Source organism: Indicator indicator, chromosome 3 (assembly GCF_027791375.1).
Source record: "Indicator indicator isolate 239-I01 chromosome 3, UM_Iind_1.1, whole genome shotgun sequence".
NCBI lineage: Eukaryota > Metazoa > Chordata > Aves > Piciformes > Indicatoridae > Indicator > Indicator indicator.
This window is the reverse complement of record NC_072012.1, coordinates 24,350,580-24,374,940: the sequence shown is the minus strand read 5'-3', so window position 1 is coordinate 24,374,940 and position 24,361 is coordinate 24,350,580. Positions and strand designations below refer to the sequence as shown.

The following is a 24,361-nucleotide window of genomic DNA, read 5'->3' as shown; positions in this document are numbered from 1 at the left end:
GTGTGGAATGGTGAAGACACCATCTACTTTATGATGACAAACCCCACTTTTTTTTTTAACTTCTCTCAGCTTATTGACCATGTGCACAGAAAGCAGGCATGCCTGCATCTTGAACAGCCACTTTTCCAAGTTTAATATAATATATGGCTGTATATCATCTCCTCCAGAAATAACTTATCTAAAGGAATAAATTAATGTATATTCTCTATGTGTAGCCAAAGGAGCTTGGCAGAAAGGCAGGCTGAAACTAAAATCCTCTGGAGACATCCCTGGTGAGAAAATGTATACTTTTTTTTTCCTCTTCCCTTGATCTGCACCAAAAGCAAACTATCTCTTGCACTTACTGATTCCGTGGCTGGAATTTTGAGGCTTCCTGGTACTGAGTCAGTGACTGATACCATTTCCCATAATGGACACTAATATTCATGATGCTGAGGCGATACTCTTCCTCCGGATCTACCAATGTCAGGGTTTGGTGATGTTTTGAGACATGAAAATTACGATCCCAAACACAGTTTTAGATACAGAAGTGTGAAAGTTGTTACTAATCATATAAATGCTTCAATTTTTTTACATCTTTTTAAATAGTGGGTATCGTAGCCCAGTTCTGTGATCTGTGGGCAACTGCATCTATTTATTAGTTTCAACTTCCCTGGCTTTTGTGTCTCTTTACCAAGGCATACTGTAAGATTAAAATTGGAGCAACTAAAGCTTTCTCATACATTCCTCATTATTTCATATCCTCCTCTATATGTTTGCTTTTATCTGCAAATTATTTAAAAGTATTCCCAAATGAAAATAATTCAGTTCTTTTATTGCTCTTTTCTAGACCCTTTTCTAGTCCCTTCAATTTTCTACCATACCTACTTTTGCTCACGTCATGTCAGAAACAGAAATTATGACAGATTAAAATATTGCCATAATTCATGACACAACATGACTTTACTAGAACTACTTGCTTTAATTTTTCATGCTTTTGCCCAGAAGTGCACCCTGAGTGCAAACCTGTATTTCCTTCCAGACTAGCTATAGTTAAACAGAAAATTAAAACTGTGTTGAATGAATTTTCATTACTTCATAAGGTGGACTAACCATATTTCTTCTACTCAGATTTTACACCATTTCAGGTTATATAATCACCTATTTTAGTAGATAACAAATCATGAGTTCTGCCAATAACACATCTGTGCTTTGCAGACATCCTTTCTAAATAGTTAGGCCCTAGGCAATTCCTTCTGACATCTTGCTGTTCATCTTATCTCATTCTGAAAAGACAGCATTTGGAAGCTCTTTCCCTCATTTTGCATCTTTTAACCAGATCACTTGCCACTTGAAAAAGCTGTATAGGCACATCTCAAAAACTGCAAAATATAGTTGACTCTGAAGTAGAAAACCACTAAATATGCAGGGTTTCACCATGTAGGCATCCTCATATCTGGTAGCATCTGGTGTTGCAGTTATTATCATCTATTTACACTCTTTTGAAGACCTTCTGTCCTCTTCCCAGGGGTCTATAAAGCTTCAGAGCCTCACCTAAGACATTGTGCTGGCATACAAAAAGACACGAACCATATTTCTAGCCAGTATCACTAGGAAGCTAGAAGCATGTCTCTCATTTATTGATATTTCTCTCTATTGCAAACACAGGTAAACCAGATTTTGAACATAAGAATTTCTTGAGCCGTTTAACTAGTCTTCATTCAATACAGAATTTTCTAGTCTGACAGCTAAATAAACACAAGAGCACTCACAAGTGAATAAAAGCCAAGAAATGTGAAAAAAGGCACATTCTGAACACTCTAGAAGTAATGCTATTTGAAACTGTGATAGCACAGGAAAGTGCATATTCTAACCACTATTGAAGCAATGGTCAAACCCCCCACATTTATTTAAATTAATTGGTCTGTAAATTCCTGAAGATTATTTTTTCTCCATTCAGAAAAACAAAAAACAAAGAACACATCTTCTTGAAGAGTTTACAGCTGTTATATATGACAAATCTAGAAGCAGATGAACAACAGAAAGTATTTTTACGTATAACTTTTAAAATATTCTTACCTTTGTGTTGAGCAGCAGGTATGATATAATGGAGGAGATCTCAAGTGCAGAGTTTGATGCTTAACCACCTTATTTAGTCCAAAAACTCCAAAGGATTATTCAAGAGCATTTAAGCAAAGAGTCCAATTTTCTCTATCGAGGGAAGTTAGGATTTTGACTTTAGGTATTTAGTCAGTTCCTTGTACTAGACTTTGTGATTAACTGTCTGTTACTAACACTAAATTGTAGAACTTCATTAGCTGGAAACAATCTTCAAGAAGTTTAGGGGAATGTTCATGAAATCTTACCTGTATTTTGTGCAGGTAGAGTTTTGATGTGAAGGATCGGGTGGATTAAGTGTGATTCTTGGCGAGACCTGAGCTGATAGCAAAAATCCCAAAGCTAGGATAATGAGTGCTACAGCAGTACCTAAAAATACAGGTAAAGAACAATGTGATACTTTTCTCCAGAACACATAAAATAATTCTCTGTTGAACTAAACCAGGCTTGGGAAAGCAAGGCACACAGAATTTGCTAAGGAGTTCTGATGAGAAAGTAATAAAAACACCCTTTGCTACATTTGCATCTTGAATTAGGTAAGAAGATAAAACTAACTGCATCAAGTTTAACGTCCAAATTTAAATTAACAGGTTGAGACTTCTAGACTTTTTTTCTCTTTAATATGTGGAACTGAATACTGCATGAAAGAAGAGGTATCTTCTTTTTGTTGTTGAAAATAATGCTGTAACAGAAAAATTTAATAGTGACTTTGAAATCAACACACTTCATCCAGTTCCACAACCAGACCTGCAGGCTTTCCCAAAATAGACAATAGTATCAGCTTTTTCTTGGATGCTACCTTCCAACTGCAATTTCTTATCTTGTTTCCAAGACCACACACAACATCTGCTGGGAAAATGCCCCCTTCTATCCATTTGCTGCTGTTCCTCCCACCAAATTCCTTGCGTATGAGTTGGGCAAAATGACAAGAGGAAAGACATCAAAAAAGGTATGCTAAAAATCCCATTTTTCTGAGCAGGCTGGATATTGCACTAGATATATGGTACTTTCAAGACGCCATAAACCAGACAGTAATTATCTTTAGGAAGGGCCTAAAATCTTATTTATACTCATTCTAAATATGCTTTGTCTGTCTTTTAAGTTAACCAAATACTAATACTCACTTCTAGTACTTGTGCAAATGTTTCACTTCTTTGGAAAAGTACTGAATATGTAACTTGGCATATGAAGTTTATTATATATGTCTCTCCATTAACAGCTATGAAGAAAGCAACTAGCTGAAGAAAAATGAGCAAAAGAAAGATAAAGAAACTATGCCAATACACAAAATGAATGGGAAACTGAGAGGAATCAGGAATCAGTAACTGTAGTAAAGAGAACTAAAAAGGTATGATTTTAGTTGTTTTGGTAGAAGCAGTTTACTATAATTTTCCTGATGCTTTTTGATATATCTGAACAGGTCCATTCTCCAAGCTACTAATATTTTGAAAATTACAAATATACATTAAATTAAAAGCAAAATTATCCTTCCCAAATGTTTCCAGAAAGCAGGAAAATCTGCACAAGTTTACAAAATTAAATTACAGTATGCTCTCTTTTAATCAGAATATTAATATTACTACCTATCTACTGATTATTCTTGTAGGTTTTCATCTAACAAACCTCAGATCAATTAACCTTTACCAAAAAAGCCCCACACTCTTGCAGCAGCAGGCAAAGAAAATACTTCTGCCTTCATTTTATGTAATGAGAGACTGAGGCATACTTGGCTTCTCTAAACACCAGAGAAGCAGCCACTAATGACTCAGGGTGAAAGTCAATGTCCTTAGAAACACAAACCAAAGTAGTGCAGTAAAATACATTTACCTCATGAAAAAACTCACCATGGAAAAGAAACCCATCAGCAGTTTCAGTAATCATCATTTTATTAAACAGTCCTCTTGCTGTTTAATAAATAAACAGCAAGAAAACACATCATATTCACCACTGCCTTAATCAAAGAGTCAAATGTTGCATATAAAAATTCCAAATAGTACAGAGAGAACACATATGATTTCATTACTGTCATTAGTTGAATTTTCCTTAAGAAGGGACTGCATGATAAAGAACACAGCAAACACTGCAGCATGGGCCAGGTGACCCTGCAGATGGACAGTCAGCAACCCACCACAGAAGATCACTTTTACCAATTACTTTGTGTCATAAACCAATAACCTTACCTATATGATGCTCCTTTATAAATTCTGTGTCGTATCCCTTTGTGCTATGACTAATATGCTTCGTAATAGACATTTATATCTACATTTCAAATGTATGACCTTAGCAAATGTCAACAAGAGCCAAAAAGTGTAAGTTCAATGACTGGATAAAAAGTAATTGTGGGAATCTGGGTCCAGATAAGCAATAAAGTCCTGAGAGGCTGGCCAGACCTATGAGGCTATTTGGACCAAACATAAACAAATACCCTACTCAATTCCAATAGAGGATAAAGGAGAACCAGCATCCAAGAAGCAGAAGTACCTGTGCAGTGCTAGGAGAGATCCACTTGGCAGAAAGGTAAAAAGACCAGACAAATACCACAGGGGAGATAATGTATTGAACATAGAGTGAGCTACAGAACTGGGCCTTTCCACTCTGAAAGACCTGACCCTGGCTGGAGGCATAGAAGAAACTATATGGAAGATGGTTTTAAACTGATCTGGAGATATACAACGGTGATAGAAGTAATGATTTGAGATTTTTATTTCTTTTAAGATGTGAGGAATGTGCTTTTCCAATCTCCTTTGTCATGACCACGTTTCTGAACATGGACCACGAGAAACACTTCAGATTTCTTGGCTCCAAATCAAAACGGTAACACATCAGACATACATTTATTATAACCTGGAATATCAAATTGCCTCTGCATGTCTTAATTTACAGATTTGGGTAACTGTATATCAAACCATTGTGCCACTGGGTGTGCACTGTGCCATCACTGTTTTTCCTATATACACAGGCACTCATATACAGCAAGTGTAGATTAACTCCAGATTAACTGCAGACGGCCAGCGACTTGGCAGGTGGTCCCCCACCCTGTTGTATTGCATTAACTAGAAGTTTGGATCCTTGACAGTGACAACAGAACAAAATATAGAGACATGAAACCTTCCCAGCTAAGCACTTCTGAACATTATTTCAAGAGGAGCTCTCTTTTCCAAACTTGGTTCTTGGAAATGTCTGAACCTTTCAGACATTCACCCAGAGGCAGGTATCAGTCACTTCAGACAGAAGAAGAGATATGTAGGAGTAAGCAGGGACTTACTGGGTAAACAGCAAGATGCAGCTAGCATAGGCAAGACTGCTCATTCTGCCTTTTCCTGCTTCCAAGTGATGAGTTATCGTGGTTGATTATTTGGACAAAATGTACAAAACCAGAATTTTATCTTTCAGTTTTTCATACAGAAGATTAATTAAAATCACAGGTAAAGCATTTACTGTGTATTTGAGATAACTATGCAAAGAACTGCATTACTTAAAAAGTGCAGCAATGGCAACACTCTCTGTCCAGTACTTCTTGATAAGATGTTCTGAATTCCAATTATGAATCAGAAATTATGTATCACATACACACACATGAAATTTAAAAATTAACCAGCTGTGAAGTTCCAAGCTGGAGAAAAAAAAATCATAATAAGATAAATAAAAACATCCTCAAACATGGCTTGAAGGAGAAACTGTGCCTGAAAAAAACAACATGCTAAATCTGTTTTTTAAAATAAGCTTTTAGCTGTAGTACTTTACTCCTAGTCTTGAAAAGCTATATGATTTCAGGAAGAATATGGGATCAAGACTATTATTTTAAAGAGGACTACTTTGAAAAAAATGGCACTTGAAATTTTCTTTTAATTTTGGTAATAATTATGAGGAAAATAAAATACATTAACCAAACACTCACCTGTTAAACTACTGAGTGTAAGTTTCCGGCGACCCATTCTTTCAACAAGCCACACGCCCACAAGAGTAAAAATGAAGTTGATAAATGCTGTCAGTGCAGCCAGCCAGATTGCAAGCCTGTCATCTTCAACTCCTGACATCTGCAAAATGGTAGCACTGTAGTACCTGTGAGCGAAGGGAGAGACAAATATGAACATCGCTGATTTCAGTTTGGCTCATGTTATAGTTTCTGATTTTAAATCGAAAAAGGTCATAACAAATATCAAGTGTGACCTCCTGCATAATGCAGCTGCAGACTAATACTCAATTATCATGGGAAATCAGGAATAACCAAGGCATAACTTTTGCCTGACTAGTTTTTACTGGAGAACATGAAGAGGTGAAATTGCCATTCTCCTGGCTGTTTATATTTTTAATGGTCAATCACATTCTGTTAGAAATGGGGTTTGCATTTTTAATTTCAATGCATCTGGCTTTCAAATCCAGCTGTTGCTGTGTGTCTTTATCGTTTTCTGCAAAAACACATGGAAGTTTAGTATTCTGTTTATTATCCAGACAAAGACAGATGAAAAATCAAATACATTTTCACTCCCATTAAAGGTCACGAAGAACTAATCTATGGCATCCCACACGTTGCGAGTGACACTTACAACCTCCTGGTTTTAGAATTTGCAGTTTCACTTCACTGCCACTGAAGCACCCAAAACCCTTTCTATCATGATTTTGTCTTAACCAGAATACAATTGCTTTGAAATGCCTTAAGCTTAACCCCACATTGCAGGGGTGTGGATCTGCACCCAGCAGGAGCATTTGATAGAATCCTCTGCTTCTCTATAAAAGAAATCAACTGTTCCACACAAACATGAACTCATAAAGAAATCATCTAAGCAAAATGAAAGGGAAGAAAAAGAAAGCTGTCTACCACTCACAGAGATCAACACAGATGTTGTGCCTGTGTTCTTGGTGAAAGGTAAATAAACTTTCAAGAAAACATGAGTAATTTTGTTCATGTTGTAGAAACACTTTACATCTTATTCTATTAATTTGTGCTGACTGAAATACTGAATATTCAAGCCCTCAAACATCTAGCACTTAAAGGGCTGCAACACAGTAAAATGACCATCAAAAAGTTAAAGCTCTTTTTTTTTTTTCCTTCTTTTTTTTTGCAGAATGAAGCTTGCTTTAAATGTCCACTTGTGGTCTTAATACCCAGATGTGTGATCCAGAAATTCCCGTGGTCCATATTCTAAGCGTAAACCACTTGTCATTTCAAATCAGTATCTAATATGACAATAAAATCAATGCCAAGTCTTGGCTTGCTGACACCTAGGAAACTCCTATTTATTTCCACCAGATAAGACTTGAGGAAGCCACTTTTAACTCCATGTCATCTAAATGTTCTTCAAACCCAGTTCTACTGGGAAGTCAGAAATTGCCACTTGTCAGCAGCAATGTATGGCATATATATGCACCTTCTGCCCCCAACATTCCTTCTGGTTGCTTATTGCAGTCACTGGTTATATATTCTGAACTTGAAGCTTACTGTTTATCCATACAAAAGCAACATATTTGATTTTAATGGAAAACAACAGGGAAATTTAGATTCTGCAGATCCAAATGCCAAGCTTCCCAAGTCTAGGTGTTAGGCAATGTTCATGTTCATTATGGCACAGTAATCTAATTTTAAACATTAAAAAGAATACTTTCATAGATTATGATAATTACTAAATAAATTTTCTTATGTTTATGGATTTTAGAATGGTCATTTTTATACCAAACTGCCTGATAATGTCTAGTTTCTTGCTGACAAAGAAAAAACTTATGTGGCAGAAAAAGGTCAGGTAGCGATATTACAACCACAGTGATTACTGCAGCTTCTGGAGGGAATGCCATTTCAGTGACCAACTTGTATAGTCCTAGCATATTTTCTAAAATGTAAAGAAAATTACAAATGTACATGCGTATCATTAGATTTTTAAGCAAGTACTATATGTTAGAAACCAAATAAATACAGACAATTACAAAGCCAACAAAGGAAATGAGTTGGATATACTCTGAAAGATTTTAATATTGCTAATTTACAAGGATATCAAAATTGAGACGTTTTTCTATCAAGGTTTGCTGTACATTAAAAAAAACAAACAACCTGAAAGATTTTTCACATTCAAGAATCCTCAGACTAATTCTTTTGACTACATACTGAAAATATACAATGTTGGAGGAAACTAAGCACTCTTAAACACTTTCCTCCCTCTTCTTTAAAACAACAGTATTTTTTTAAAGCAACATCCAATGTTTGAAGTAAAGGAGAATTCCCCACTTTAAGCAGGTCTTCCAGATGCATCTAGGGTTCCCAGGTTAGCTCATTTGGCAGCAGAGAAGCAGCACACCATGACAGGCTTTGCAGGTTTCAATTAAAAAAAAATTACCAGTAAGCTGCCATCACAGTTCTGATTGCACCCATCTTTCACAAGAAGCTGCTCCAGGCCCTCTATTATATCAAGTCTACTCCAGTAAAGTTTCTGCCTAAAGATGTCAGCCTTTTAGGACAGAATTTGTAATTTTTGCAAAACCAATGAATAAAACTAGGTAATCTTACAACATCTTGAAAACATTTAAATTTTTGAATTTTTGCTATTAAGAAAACAAAAGAAGAGTACTTTGGAAGTGCTTTGCAAGGGTTTGTTGACATTTTCTAGCACAACACTTTGGAAATCACTGTCCAGCTACTCAAACTACTCAGTCCCAGAAAATCAGTCCCTAGAGATAATGAAACCCTTTATCTTTTTTTTTTTTTTCTCAATGCTACTGAAATAATACAAAGCGAAATGGAAAGCAGTGCAACAGCCAAGAAGCAAAGGATTAAATATGGAAGAAAATCCCAAACGGTGGCAATTTTGACAGATTTACAGGTTTGGGGTTTTCTTTTGTTTTGTTTTTGTTTTTGTTTTTGCAACTGGGCATGAGCAAAGTTTCTTTCCTTTCATTCTCTCAGTTTATTACATGCCAAAGTACTGAAAATGAAAATAAGACAGTGAGAGGTTGATATATCTTGAAGGAGTCAAAGACAACAGATGCTCCAGGTGTTGAAGCTTTATGACAGGAGAGATGCTTATGGCCCTGCTAAGCATCATACAAAGCCTGGGGATGGGGAAAATGGCACATTGGCAAGGTGCTGTAGAAGTAGCGAAGTAAAAATATCCCTTGGTTAGACTTATTTGACGTGCTGGATAATGTGGTTCAACTTCTCAGCTTCAGATTCTGCACATCACAGTAATCAGGGAGATGTGACAAGTTTCCATTTGCATAGAATCATAGAATCAAGAAGGCTGGAAGAGACCTCAAAGATCATCGAGTCCAACCTGCCACCCTAAACCTCATGACTATCTAAACCATGGCACCAAGTGCCACGTCCAATCCCCTCTTGAACACCTCCAGGGATGGTGACTCCACCACCTCCCTGGGCAGCACATTCCAATGGCCAACCACTCTCTCTGTGAAGAACTTTCTCCTCACCTCCAGCCTAAACCTCCCCTAGCACAGCTTGAGACTGTGTCCTCTTGTTCTGGTGCTGGTTGCCTGGGAGAAGAGACCAAACCCCTCCTGGCAACAACCTCCCTTCAGGTAGTTGTAGACAGCAATAAGGTCACCCCTGAGCCTCCTCTTCTCCAGGCTAAACAGTCCCAGCTCCCTCAGCCTCTCCTCATAGGGCTTGTGCTCAAGGCCTCTCACCAGCCTCGTTGCCCTTCTCTGGACATGCTCCAGCAATTCAACATCTTTCCTAAACTGAGGGGCCCAGAACTGGACACAGTACTCAAGGTGTGGCCTAACCAGTGCTGTGTACAGGGGTACAATGACCTCCCTGCTCCTGCTGGCCACGCTATACCTGATGCAGGCCAGGATGCCATTGGCTCTCTTGGCCACCTGGGCACACTGCTGGCTCATGTTCAGGCGGCTGTCAACCAGTACCCCCAGGGCCCTTTCCACCTGGCTGCTCTCCAGCCACTCTGACCCCAGCCTGTAGCTCTGCATGAGGTTGTTGTGGCCAAAGTGCAGCACCCAGCACTTGGATTTGTTGAATGCCATCCTGTTGGACTCTGCTCATCTGTCCAGCCTGTCAAGGTCCCTCTGCAGAGCCCTTCTACCTTCTAACAGATCAACACCTGCTCCCAGCTTGGTGTCATCTACAAGCTTACTGATGATGAACTCAATCCCCTCATCCAGATCATCAATAAAGATATTGAACAGGATGGGGCCCAGCACTGATCCCTGGGGGACACCACTAGTGACAGGCTGCCAGCTGGCAGTGGCACCATTCACCACCACTCTCTGGGCCTGGCCCTCCAGCCAGTTCCTAACCCAGCTCACAGTGCTGCTGTCCAAGCCACAGGCTGACAGCTTGGCCAGGAGTTTGCTGTGGGGGACGGTGTCAAAGTCCTTGCTGAAGTCCAGGTAGACTACATCCACAGCCTTTCCTACGTCCACCAGGCAGGTCACCTGATCATAGAAGGAGATCAGGTTGGTGAGGCAGGACCTGCCCTTCCTAAATCCATGTTGGCTGGGCCTGATTCCTTGGCTATCCTTCAGGTGCGCAGTGATTGCCCCCAAGACAATCTGCTCCATGATTTTCCCTGGCACTGAGGTCAGGCTGACAGGCCTGTAGTTCCCAGGTTCTTCTGTCCGTCCCTTCTTGTGGATGGGCGTCACATTGGCCAGTTTCCAGTCTTCTGGGACCTCTCCAGTGAGCCAGGACTGGTGGAAAATGATGGAGAGAGGCTTGGCCAGCTCATCTGCCAGCTCTTTCAGCACCCTAGGTTGAATCCCATCAGGTCCCATGGACTTTTGAATATCCAAGTGACTCAACAAGTCTTGAACTAATTCCACATGGATTTCAGGAGTACAACAACAGTAATCAGGGAGATGTGACAAGTTTCCATTTGCATAGGTTGCATTCAGAACAACCAGGGATACCAGTCTTGAGATCTGGGCAGTTACTCTGCTGCTTTACCACCTACATCTATAATTGTGTCTGCCTAATCTTTTACCTTGCTTTTTAACCCCTGCTGCCTGGGCAGATAGATTGGACCAGATGACCTCTGGTCATCCAGTCTATTCCAGTGTTTGACAAACCTTTCAGTGAGGAAGTTTCTTCTGACATCCAATCTAAACCTTCCCTGGTGCAGCTTGAGGCCATTTCCTCTTGTCCTGTTACTTGCTACTAGGGAGACCAACACCCACCTCACTACAACCTGCATTCAGGTAGTTGTAGAGAGTAATTAGGTCTCTTCTAAGCCTCTTTTCTCCAGACTGAACCACCCTAATTCCCTCAGCTGCTTCTCATAAGAGCTGCTCTCCAGACCATTCACCAGCTTCATTGCTCTTCTCTTCTCAGCACTTCAATGACTTTCATATAGTGAAGGCCCCAAAACTAAACACAGTATTCAAAGTGTGGCCTCATCAGTGCTGAGTATCAGGGGAGAATCACTTCCCTGCTCCTGCTGGCCACACTATTCCTGATACAGGGAAAGTGCTGTTGGCTTTCTTGGCCATATGAGCACACTGTTGGCTCACGTTCAGCTACCTGTTGACCAACACTCCCAGGTCTTGCTCTGCTGGGTGGCTTTCCAGACAGTCATCCCCAAGCCTGTAGCACTGCATGGGATTGTTGTGACCCACGTGTAGGACCTGGCACTTGGCCTTGTTGACTCTATACAACTGGCCTTGGACTGTGGTTCCAGTCTGCCCAGGCCCCTTTGTAGAGCCTTCCTACCCTCAAGCAGACCAACACTCCAACCCAACATGCTGTCATCTGCAAAACTTACTGAGGGGCTATTCAATCCCCTCATTCACATCATCACTAAAGATATTAAAGAGAACAGACTCTAGTACTGAGTCCTGGAGAACACTACTTGTGACCAGCTGCCAGCCAGATTTAACTCCATTCACCACCACTGTTCAGGTTTGGCCATCCATCCAGTTTTTCATGCAATGAAGCATCCACTCGTCCAACCCACAGGTACCCAGTTTCTCCAGGAGGACGCTGTGGGAAGCAGTGTCAAAGGCTTTACTAAAGTCCAGGTAAACAACACCCACAGCCTTTCCTTCTGTCACCTTGACGAGTGGGTCACCTTGTCATAGAAGGACATCAAGTTCATCAAGCAGGGCCTGCCCTTCATCAGCCCATGCTGACTGGGCTGGATCACCTGGTTGCCCTGCACATATGGCATAGTGGCGCTCCACATGATCTGCTCCACGACTGTTATGGGTTGAGTTGCATCTGCTGGTATCATGCCAACTTCAAAATGAAGATGCTGGCTGGAGCAAAGTATTATGGGGCTTGAAGTTCAGACTAACATGAGAGGTTTCCTGTTCCAGTTGCTGCTTCCAGTTTCCAGGTTTTGGGGTGTTGGTCTTTTTCACTAGGCAGGCTGTGGGTCAGGGTGTATGGGAGGTCACTGGCTTCTACTGCTGCTTCTGCCTTTTGCTGCACTTTTCTGCAAATAGCCTAAGGTAACTGTGCATTAGAGCATTTCCAGTAAAGCTTTTTATCTCAACCCAGGGCGTTACACCACCCAAAAGACCTTCTCTGTTTGCAAACAGCAGGTCCAGGCTTTCCCAACTGGCTCCATCACCAGCTGTGTCAGGAAGTTATCCTCCACACACTCTAGGAACCTAAGGGCTGCTCTCTCTGGTGTGTTTTATTTCTACCAGACATCAAGGAAGTTGAAGTCCCCTGTGTGAACAAGAGCAAGTGATTGTGAGACTTCTACCAGATGCCTATAGAATATTTTATTTGTCTCTTTGTCTTAGTTGGGCAGTATATAACAGACTACCACCACAACATCTGCCTTGTTGCCCTTTCCCCTAACTCTTACGCATAAACACTCCTCAACCCTATCCTCACTACCACCAAGTTCTAGACATTCATAATACTCTCCAACATACAAGGACACTCCACCGTACCTCCTTCCTTGCTTCACACTGCTATTAGGTCATTTGAAAATACTGTTGTAAGATTTGAAAATATCTAATACCTTTTCTTTCTTCTTTTTGTTTGTTTGTCTCTTTGTTTGGGTTTTCGTCTGGGATGGGTTTTTTTGTTTGGTTAGTTTGGTTTGGTTGGCTGGTTGGTTGAATTTGGGTTTTTTCTTTTTGCTCTGCACCAGATACATCTTTGAAGCCAGTCAGAGTGTTTTCACACTGTCATTTCACCCATTTCTCTGGGTCTTTCACAAGTCTCATCTGAAACTAGGTGGGTGACAAATTGTTTTATCCCCCATAATAGAAAAGTGGTAAAATACAAGGCAGAGTTAGAACTGTTATTTAAAAGGAAAAAAATGAAAATGTCAGACAGAAAAATAATACTAAACTTCTACATAAGTCTTTGTGTCGGTGTGAGCTGAAATTCCCCCCCCCACCGACAATAACCAGGCTAGCTCAGTCTGGAAGCAAATGAAAAGCTGTATTTACAAGCAGAGTCTAAAATCTACAATGAAATGCAATGAATATGTACAAATATACAAAATTCACAACATTCACAAATATATACAATCAACAGAAAAAGCACAATCGATCTCCCTTTGCTTCCCCCCAAGGGGATCCTCCCAAAGGGGCCTCCCTCTCCCAGGAGCTTCCCCCCCAGACCCTCCTGGACAGAGAAGCAGAGTTAGTTAAGCAGAAAGTTGTTAACTTAGCTGCCAAGGTCAGTACGTGTTATCTTCAGCCAGAAGAGAAGAAGAAACAGCAGCCAGACAGCCCAGCAACTGCCCCCACTGCCGAACGCAGAATGTGCAGAATGCCTACTTTCTTAAACATTTCTATCTATCCAATGGAAGTGTTTAGAACAATCGTTATTTTGCTTTCTTACACCCAATAGTGACTTATTTACATTCTTTCACTTTCTCTGTTCTGAACTTTGCAAGGAAAAATTAAAAAGACAGTTTCAAACCATCACAGTCTTTAACAAAGTGCCTTGTGAATTCGAGGACAGAACCCAGTTGTTAAATCCACTGAGTAAGTAGGTTGAATTCAACTGGAGCATTAAACTGAGGAGTAACAGACAGTGCTGGAACTGGTCTATGTAGTTTGGAGAAGAGGAGACTCAGGGGTGACCTCATTAATGTTTATAAACATGTGAAGGGCAAGTGTCAGGAGGACGGAGTCAGGCTCTGCTCAGTGATGTCCAGCGATAGGACAAGGGGTGAAGCTGGAGCAGAGGAGGTTCCATGTGAACATATCGAAAAAAAATTTCCTGAGGGTGACAGAGCACTGGAACAGGCTGTCCAGAGAGGTTGTGGAGTCTCCTTCTCTGCAGACATTCAAAACTTGCCTGGACATGTTCCTGTGCAACCTATTCTAGGTGATCCTGCTCTGGCACAGGGATTGGGCTAGATTCATAGATTACCAGGTTGGAAGGGACCTTTCCAACCATTCAGGGTATGAAAATGAAGATCTTTTGAGGTCACTTTCAACTCCTAACATTCCATGATTCTGTGAATTAAATGAAAGCACTGGCAGGAACACAGTCTTGACCATTCTCCTCCTATTCCCAAAACAGAGATGCAGTTTCCAGCACAGAACAAATAGGTGGGAGTCTGTAACACCTGTATGCTTAGCAGTGCAAAAAAAAGCAGTGTCAACTTTTATACCTTGTCTTTGGTGTCATCACTTGATATAGAAGTGTTTAACTCTTCAACAGAAACTTTATGAAAGAAGATCACCACCCTCATCTCTATTTTACAAATGGAGACTGCTGGGAAGGAGGAGGAAGACAGATGACTATTTCAATTATCCACCACTGCTACCTGCAGCAGAATAATGACACTCCAGAGCCTCACTGTAGGTAAGTGGGCTCCACAAATTAGTAAGGGAAATTAGATGGGGAAGGAAAATCCCTAGGTGTTTCACAAAATAGACCTTGTTCAGTTATTCACTTATGCTGACAACTTTAGTCCAATTTAAATTGTGTTTAATATTCCAGGGTGTTCTAATGCTGAAAGCACTAATGCCTGCCATAAGCTGACTGGGATCCCAAAAAATGAAATCAAAATTCATTAAAAATCAGTAGACTTGCTAAATGTACAAAGTAATTTAAAAAAAAATATATAACTGAACTAGCCCCTTTGTTTAGGCCAAGGCCAGAGGCAAAGGGACTATATATACCGTACTTTTACTATAAGAGCCAGGAGATAGCAAGCTGGGAGTAATGGGATCTCAAAAGGTAATAAAAAAAAAAAAAAAAAAAGAAACTGGCTTCTGTCTTTTACTTGAATCTAGTTCATGGATGCTTTCTGAAGAAAAAGTGTCTATGCTAAATCTTTATCTCTTGTGAAAAGAATACAGTACTTCTAATTTTTGCTTATGAATAATAGAAACATAACATCACAATTTAACCCCCATCTTTTTATCCATGGTTTAGTACCTCAATTGAATCATGCTAAATGTCCAAGACTTGCCTTCCAGGCAGGCAGAAGGAAAATTGAGTGTTAATAAATGGACTATGAAGTGTTTTTAAAAAAGTAATTTCAGTGTTCCCTACAGGATCTGATCTTTCAGTCATTATTCAGTTAAGAAAAAAATGACTTTTTCATGCCAGCAAGGCAAAGTGTTACTCAGTTTACAAAGCACTTATTTTCAGATAGTGCATTTTCGAACTATTGTACTTCTAGTTATTTCATTCACTCCAGCAGGATCAGATTACCCACATATGTTTTGTGGAGCTTTATACATAACAGCTTTGAGTAACCCTGACAGTACAGCTTCCTGTGACAGCCATTTCACATTTTGTTAGACAGCAATGAAAGAATTGCCTAAAGGTACTGTACTGTCAGCTACTACTGGAATTTATGAGCTTTCTTTGCTTTTTTTCCTCATTGTATACATATGAAAAATACATATTCATTTAGAATAATAACATCAATATATACAACTGGAAACTACATACTAAAGTCTGTGTAAAAATAGTCCTTTCCATGGCCAAGATGCATGATTCAATCCTGAAAGCATTAGTCCCACTGTTCCCCTTAGCAATAGTCATTCTTACATGTATGTTGTAGAAGGACACAAGCACTGCACAACTACTTAGGAGAACGAAGCTAGATTAGATAGGACTGATGGCTCACAAATTATTTCTCTAACATTTTGTGCCAGTTCTTTGAAGACCATGGTACTGTAGCATGCACCAGAGACAGTACTGCATCTGCACAGAGAAGACAGGTTTTATGTACTTTATGTAGAATGCACGTTAAAGAAATTAATCTCACAGCCATGAAGATGCAGAGCTCTAATTTGGGCTTTGATGGTGTAATGAAATGACACAAATCTTCACAGCTCTTTACAGATTCACAGATGGCATCAGGTTGGAAGAAACCCTCAAAAGTCACCTTGTCTTTGTCCAACCCCACTGCAGTACAGAGAGACGCTAGCTGTGACCGCATTACTTACCATTTACTCTGCTACTGATTCTTGATTTCTGCTCACTTATCCCCATGCTCAGACCAGTTCCCAACCCTTTTCCTCCCTTCCAGAAGCTCTATCAAGTTCCTGTTTTCTTATCATCCTACCATTTCGCTCCTTGTACAGTGCAGATTATTTCTGCCATCTTCTAATTTCTGAATGCTATTCACTTAACTTTTAAAAAAAAATAATTAAAAAAACACACAGCCCAAAACAACAACAAAAACAAACAAAAAACCCCAACGAAACCCCAAATAACAAACCTCCAGCTTCTCATTCACTCCTCCAATTCTTGTATTTTAAAGATACTTTATGAAATCTCAGCAGATACACACAGGAACCACCTCCATGAACTTCATTTCTATGAACTCACACTGCCTTAGCTTCTTAAATAAGTTCACTTACAGACAACGTACAATTATGAAGCTAAAGGTGTACAGAATTTTAAATGTTCATACAAAACCAAAACCAACTTGTAAATTTCTTAAACCTGTAAGTATCTCACTAAAACATCAGTCTTCCATATGAAGAATTTTATTTCCATAATGCAATCACATCTAACACAATCACATCAACTATCAAAATCATTTGTCCACAGATAAAAAATAATTAATATTCCAGTGACACTACAAATATTAATTCACATGTGAAATGTGAATAATATTCTATTGTTTTCAATTTTAGTTAGAAGATGTTGCATTAATAATGTTTCTCTTACACAGCTTAGCATTTTTAGAGCTCCCATGAGAACAAGTTCAATGAAACCTTGCTAAGAATTTACAAAATGGTCTAAAATAATGAATAAGTCATTGCAGTGTCTTGTGATCACCAAGAAAAATGTAACTTTGTAGCTATCAAGCTATTTATTTAAGATACTCGTTGATCTTATGATACAGATTTCTTAAGAACTTTTAAATCTGAGTTGTGCCTATTTTGTAGAAACGAATCATTAATTATCAAGCCTCCTTTCTTAGGTCACTGAGCTGCATGCTAGTGTCAATTTGAAAACTGAGGAAGCCTGCAGCATTCTTCCTGTTTGTCTCAGTGTCCCAATGATCAAAGCCAAGTGGCCAGAGACAATATTGCTTTTAAAATTAGAGCAGCTAGACAGCTCAAAACCAACACAAAGTCCTCTAATCTCTTATAGGCTTTGGGTTTCTTTGGATCAGGTTTCAAATACTTGTACACAACACCTTCCTCTCTTCTGGAAGAACAAGTGTCAGGCCAGACAATGGGTTGCACTTCTGGAAAGGCAAGAGAATGCACAAAAGGAAAAAAAATAATTTAACCTAGAGTCAGGCTACTGAGATGACTGACTGGAAAGTGATTCCAGCAATAAAACAAACAAACAAACAAACACAACAAGATGTAATCAATACCAGAATATATTCCAGAATCATAGATTCTATGATGGGTACATAGAATTAGACAGAGGACAGAAGAAATTACAAAGTCAACAGTTAACAACTCAGTGAGGAAAAACTCATCTGTAAATTAAGTGAGGTTAACAAAGGCCCTGCACATGGTGCAGGATGACAGGGCCCAAGCACACAGCAATGCAGCCAGTTGTGTGACAAAGAAGACTCTAGCATCATTATACTGTTAGGGAGGGGCTATTAGAGCCACCGTAATGACCCTAGCACATACACCCATTGATGCTGGAATAAGTGGTGGAAGCCTACTTCTTCTCATTCTGAATTAGTCTATTACAGTGTCACACTAAAAAAAAAAGTATTTTTTTTTCTGTTGGCACCAATCCCACAGTCATTCAGGGAAAACTCCATATGAGCAATGAGGAATAAAATCATGCATATATGCATGTGAATACATCATAGTTGCAGTCACTACTGCATAATGCCCTTATTAATAACAATTTTAAGCATATGTCCCAGGTAAGAAAAAAAATTAAAAGTACTTCTGGGAAATAACTGGCACAAAAGTATTCCCTGGGCTCAAATGCACAGATGTACCCATATTCTCAAGAGTCATTCCAGGACTGTTTGAAAAACAAACCAAAAAGAGTAATTCTGGAGTGACGCCACCTGAGCCCGTTATTTGTGGTGGCAGACAAGATCTTTTGTTAGAGTACTGGTTTTGGCAAAAATGTCCCAAGCTCACAACCTCAACTGACTAGTCTACATCTGCAGCCAGGAATTTATATTTGCACCAAATACCAAGAAATAGCAACTATTACGTGTCTTTTAAATTCATGCCATTCATTTGTGGTACTTTAATTGAGTAGTCAAGTATCAGGTTTTACTATTCATACAACCAAATATTACCCTTGCAATCTATTTCAGATTGTGTATATGCAGCCTATATAGACTGCATATAGGCTAGATTTCAACATACTAAGAAAGCAAAATTATTTGTACAGCAAACATAAATGCATGTAATCTCAGTATTAATTTAGCAGTGTCTGCTTCTATTACACACACTCTTTTCCATTGTCTTCATCTCATCTGTTCCAGCAGAGAAATAAAAAAAATCATGGCAGATCCATAACATTCCTTAGAGTTGTATGACCAATGTACATAGATTTTTTTCCCCTCATGTTCACGACAGGTAAAACCATAGAAGCAATGTTAACATGGCATAGAAATCACAATAAAAAAACCCTAAGGGTTTGATTTCTGCTGCTTTTGAAATTCACTTTTCAACAGTACAGTTTGTCTGAACAGCCTAGTATTTTGCCTCTTGCTACAAAGTAATCTGCAAGCCTCCCAAGCATGGGTTTCTGTTTTTTCTCCCAATAAACAAAGCATGAGTCTCAAATTCTGGTGCTTTATCCTGAGATTCTCAAGTTAGACCTCTGTCTACCCACATTGTTTCACTCTGTGCTCTAAATACATACTGTGGAGATGCATAGGTGAGAACAACTGGATTCTAATTCCAGTCCAAAAAGTTTAATCCAAAAACATAGCATCATCAGGTGGGAAGACCTAGAACAAGCAATAGATTTTTTCATAAATCTCTAGAGTGTTATACACTGTATGCTTCTATTTGAGAGGGAAATTCTGTTCTAAATTTATAACATTTAAAAAATGTCCTTATGACTTGATCACATAGGGCAGAACTTACTATGTACACCATGTATGCCATATATACATTACAATACAGATGTACATGACATTGTTTACAGCTACATGTTATGTAAAATACTTATATACACTTTGAATTAAAAATTCAGTGAAGCTGCTGGAAAATGCATATATAACTAAATTTAAGATAGAATTGCATGTAAATTTCTAACACAGTCATTCAATAGCTAAAAAAATATTCTATGACAGATATTTTTAAGAGTCCCTTTTGAAACTACACTTTAACTTCTCTCTGTTACTTGTGAACATCTAGTAGAGGACAGATACAGGAAGGTCTTTGTGTTTGGCTGCTTCAAAGAAATACTTCCCATATATGCTGTCTGTTTTCCTGTGTTGCCTCTGGGTAAAGATCCCTTTCATGTTTATCATTTCCTTGTTACAACTAATTAAGCTGCTAAATTTTAAATCCCTGGCAGCTTACACTATTCAGACCAATTATTCCACATACAAGGACAGCATGACTTCATACAATTTATATTCTCTGTCCTTCAGAGTTTGTCATGCCACCTCAAGGCCAAGATCAAAACTAGAAATTTTAATCTTGGTTCTATGACTTTATAGCCTTGGAGATGTCAGTTCATTTCTTTGTATTCGTTCCTCCCCTGCAGAAGCTTTTAAAACATCTTTACCTCAATCCCATGAGAAGATTCATATGTGGGTAATAAATGAAAACAATTGGAAAAGAGAAAAGAAAAACAAAGGTAGCTGTTGATCAGTCCTCCTAATGCTCACCAAAAGTACCCAATAGAGGTCTGTATTAGAGCTTAGGAAATGTCTAATAGGACCAGAGATCTCGAAAAGAGGGACGTGAAGAGTAAGGGAGTAAGGTTGTTCTTCAGGGCAATGAAGATGAAAGCCAGATCTTTCCCCTAAATTGTTAAGAAGCTAAAATTGTCTTTCATTACCTTTCAGACTCCAGTAAGAGTAGTCTCAAGATCATCTTTCACTCTTTTAACTTTTACATATTAAGGAGCACATGGTGCTGTATGAAAGATTTCACAGAATCACAGAATTGCCTAGACTGGAAAAGACCTTTAAGAACATCAAGTCCAATCCTTAGCCTAAAATTGACAAGTCCTTGACTAAACTATATCCCTAAGCACTACACCCACTCTTAAATACTTTCAGGAATGGGGACTCCACAACCTCCTTGAGCAAGCCTTTCCAATGCCTGAAAACCCTTTCAGTGAAGAAATTCTTCCTAATACCCAACCTAAACTTCTCTTGGCAGAACTTGAGGCCATATACCTCACACATGAATACCTCAGCATGACAACAGGGCCCTAGGATTTCCCATGTTACTTCTGTTCTGCTGTATCAGGTGTACATTTACAAGATTTAACAGTGCTGAAAATAAAAAAAGCTAAAATGCAGGTAGCCTGCTGCATAGTTTTGTAGGAAGTTATCATCTTTGAGATCTAACATAATTTTGAAACATGAAAGATCTGATTACTGATAGTATCAAACCAGGTGAAAAGAATAAAGCACATGAGAAACAGACAAGGGAAGTGGGTTCGTGTAGTCTGGAAAAGACTACAGATATTTCCACAAATTAAGCAGGGCTACCACAGTCAATCTCAGTCACAATTCTCACACGCTGCAAGAAGTGAAATTCCAACTGAAAATCAGGAAAATAAGTTCTTCACCATGAGAGTGGTTAGGCACCAAAACAGGTTGCCCAGGAAGGCTGAATCCATCCTTAAGAAATTTTAAAATCTCAGCTGGCTAAAACCCCAAGCAACCTAACCTAACTTTGAAGGTAGCTCTTCTTGGAACAGAAAAGCGGACTAAATGATCTCTAGATGTTCCTCCCAACTTAGGTCACTCACTACATATTAACTCAATAGCTAAAAGGCTGCTCAGTCATTTTTACAATCAGACAGGCACAGATCATTTCTAACTTTCTTGAGATTCATCTAAGAGAAAGGATGAGAATGAAGCTCCTAAATCAATCTTTCACTATTGCAGGAAACCACAATTCACTTCACAAAATCAGCTGCCCCTTACATTATGCTCCATAACTATCCTCTTCCAGCAGTCAAGACCTATTTTCTGATTTCGAGCCCATATTTGTCACCAATGGCAATGAATCCTAACTTTTTTTCAATTTTATTAGCAAAAAAGAAACCTTTTTCACTATAACAAGAACACTAATTGAGGCAAGGTTCATTAGTCTTTCCAGTACAGTACCTTTTCTCACAACCCTCTGTCACATCATCTTTGCTTAGACCTTTACTTATCTGATGATTCTTAAGCAATCCCAGTTATTCCTGAATTAAAGATGAACTAAAAGTTTTTGATGTGAAAAACTTTCCAGATAAATAAAATTTTCAACATATTTTTGTTATAGCAAAACCACTTAATTGTTGAAAGAATAATATCTATGATTAGTCTACAGCTTGGTTTTTATTTGTTAAATTAATACATTGTATCCTAGTTATCCTATTTCACCTTATCCAATTATTCTTCATACCTTAAGTTTTATTTCCTTACACTCTTTCTGTATTCAGCTAGAATTCTATTGTATTTTTAAACTGCAGTCTCTTGAAACAAGAGCTGCACTTCTGCTCTAGATTTCTGCACCACCCAGCACAGCACTATCCATGCCCTACTCCCCATCTGTATGGTCCAGTGTTTCACCCATGAGGCGCAGGTGCTTCCCTGTATAAGGGACAGAATCTAGGAGGCACACACCACTGCATACCCTTTTTGTAGATGGGTGCCACATTTGCTAGCTTCTAGTTGACTGGGACCTCACTGGTTAGCCAGGACTGTGGACAAATAATGGTGAGTGACTTGGTGAGCACATCTGCCAGCTCAGCTACTCATGGGTGGATCCCATCTGGTCCCATAGACTCATACACATCTAAGTGGCACAATAGGTCATTGATCATTTCCTCGTGGATTGTGGGGGCTGCCTTCTGCTCCCCGTCCCTGTTTTCCAGTTCCAGGGGCTGAACCCCTATGGTGCAACTGGTGTCACTGACAAATACTGAGGCAAAGTAGCTGTTGAGCAGCTCGGCTTTTTCATTATCTTTGATCACCAGGTTCCCTCCTACATCCAGGAGTGGGTGGTGATTCTCCCTAGCTCTTCTTTTATTGTTAATATACTTATAAACATACTTATTAACATACTTATACAATCTTATAGAATCATAGAATGGGAGGGGTTGGAAGGGACCTATAAAGATCAAGTCCAACCCCCATGCCAAGGTAGGATCACTTAGGGCAGGTGACACAGGAATGCATCCAGGTGGGTTTTAAAGATCTGTAGAGAAGGAGACTCCACAACTCCTCTGGGCAGCCTGTCGCAAGCTGCTGCAGCTGATCTCTGTACTGCTTGCAATCTGTAATGTCTAAACAAATGCCTTTTGTTTCATGTTCACACTTAATCCAGTAGGTTCTACTGAATGGTGAATACTTACAATTTCCTATTAGATGAGGTTTCACAGAAATCAGAACGTAAGTTTTATTATGATGACAGAACTGTATAAAAACTCAAATGAGAATATGGATGAAATTCTGTTATCAGATACTTTGTTAAGCTCTCTAGAGAAAGCCAGTCTTCTTGACAACTTTCAATGCTGCAACGAGGATTTTGCTCAAAAAGGTCACACTCAACAAAATTTTACTTTACATTTGAGAATCTTCATGACAGGTATCTAGAGAACTTACAGGCATGCAAGAATTTGAACTGAAATATTTTAATGAAGTAGCAATTAGAGGGCAACAGGCATCAGCTTTCAGACAAAGTCAACTCTTCCCAAAGGTCCTATTAGAAATACCACCTTGAGTAAAAACTGCACCTCAACCTGACAGTCCAGCTGACAGAAGATGACTGCCTTCATGGTGTACAAGACAGATGATTTACTGTTTCGCAAAATATTCTGTATCAGATAACTGAGGACTGTAACTATGTAGCCTCATTGCACTGGCTTTGTTGGCCTGCTAAGCAGGACTGTAGAAATAGCACTGGAATATAAGTTCCTTTCTTCTCCAAGTGTGGCAGGAACAACGAAGTTGAGAAGAAAACCCATCACCCAAATGAAATTTCTATGAGTTTTACTGTCACAAAGGAAAGACCTTCTTGCCTGAGAACATTCAAATCACTAGTCTTGAGCACAAATTTTCATTTACAAGAGAATCAAAAGGCAAATAGAAGATGGAGAACTATAAAAATACAAAGCAGAAGCAGTTCACTGAACAGACACACCTGACATTTGTTTTGTCATAACCCACTTCTGAGTGTTGCACAAAATTTTCTAGAAGTACAGTCAGATGGATGGCAATGGATGAGTCACACACAGGGCCAGCCAAACAGTGACTGGCTGACAAAAAAACCTAAAAAGTTAGCAAAATATAGGCTGTAAAACAATCCATCACACATGTGATGATCTATTACTATCTGATACAAAGAAACATTTTTAAAGGATACAACTTCTGTTCTTTGTTCTGAGTATCTCCCATGCTGACATAATAGAAGTTAACAGAACATGCTAAAACTCCACTATTCATCTGAACACTTTCTTGTGCTTCTGCCTGGCTTTCCCTACTGACTGCTGTGATGGTTTTAAGGCTGTGTCTTTATTTTTCCTCACAAAGTTCAAGCAGAAACGTGAAAGAACGTAAATAAATCACTATTGGATGTAAGAAGGCAAAATAATGATTATTCTAAACACTTCCATTTGAGAGACAGAAATGTTTAAGAGTCAGTACTCTAAACAAGGTACAGTCTCGCAGTCACTCTCAGTTTGTCTGCCTGCTTCTTTTGTCCTCTGGCTGAAGATAACACACACTCACATACTGACCTT

At 39.1% G+C, this 24,361-nt stretch overlaps 1 protein-coding gene across 1 annotated transcript in view; it reads right to left on the bottom strand.

Moving 5' to 3' along the window:
• Positions 1-24,361, bottom strand: part of SLC2A13 (solute carrier family 2 member 13) — a 135,118-nt gene that overhangs the window by 29,681 nt on the left and 81,076 nt on the right. Inside the window, exons 5-6 of the mRNA XM_054399721.1 lie at positions 5,996-6,159; positions 2,346-2,466 (exon numbers count right to left, since the gene is read on the bottom strand). Coding sequence (XP_054255696.1) covers positions 2,346-2,466; positions 5,996-6,159 — 285 coding nt within the window. The remainder of the gene's footprint in view (positions 1-2,345; positions 2,467-5,995; positions 6,160-24,361) is intronic.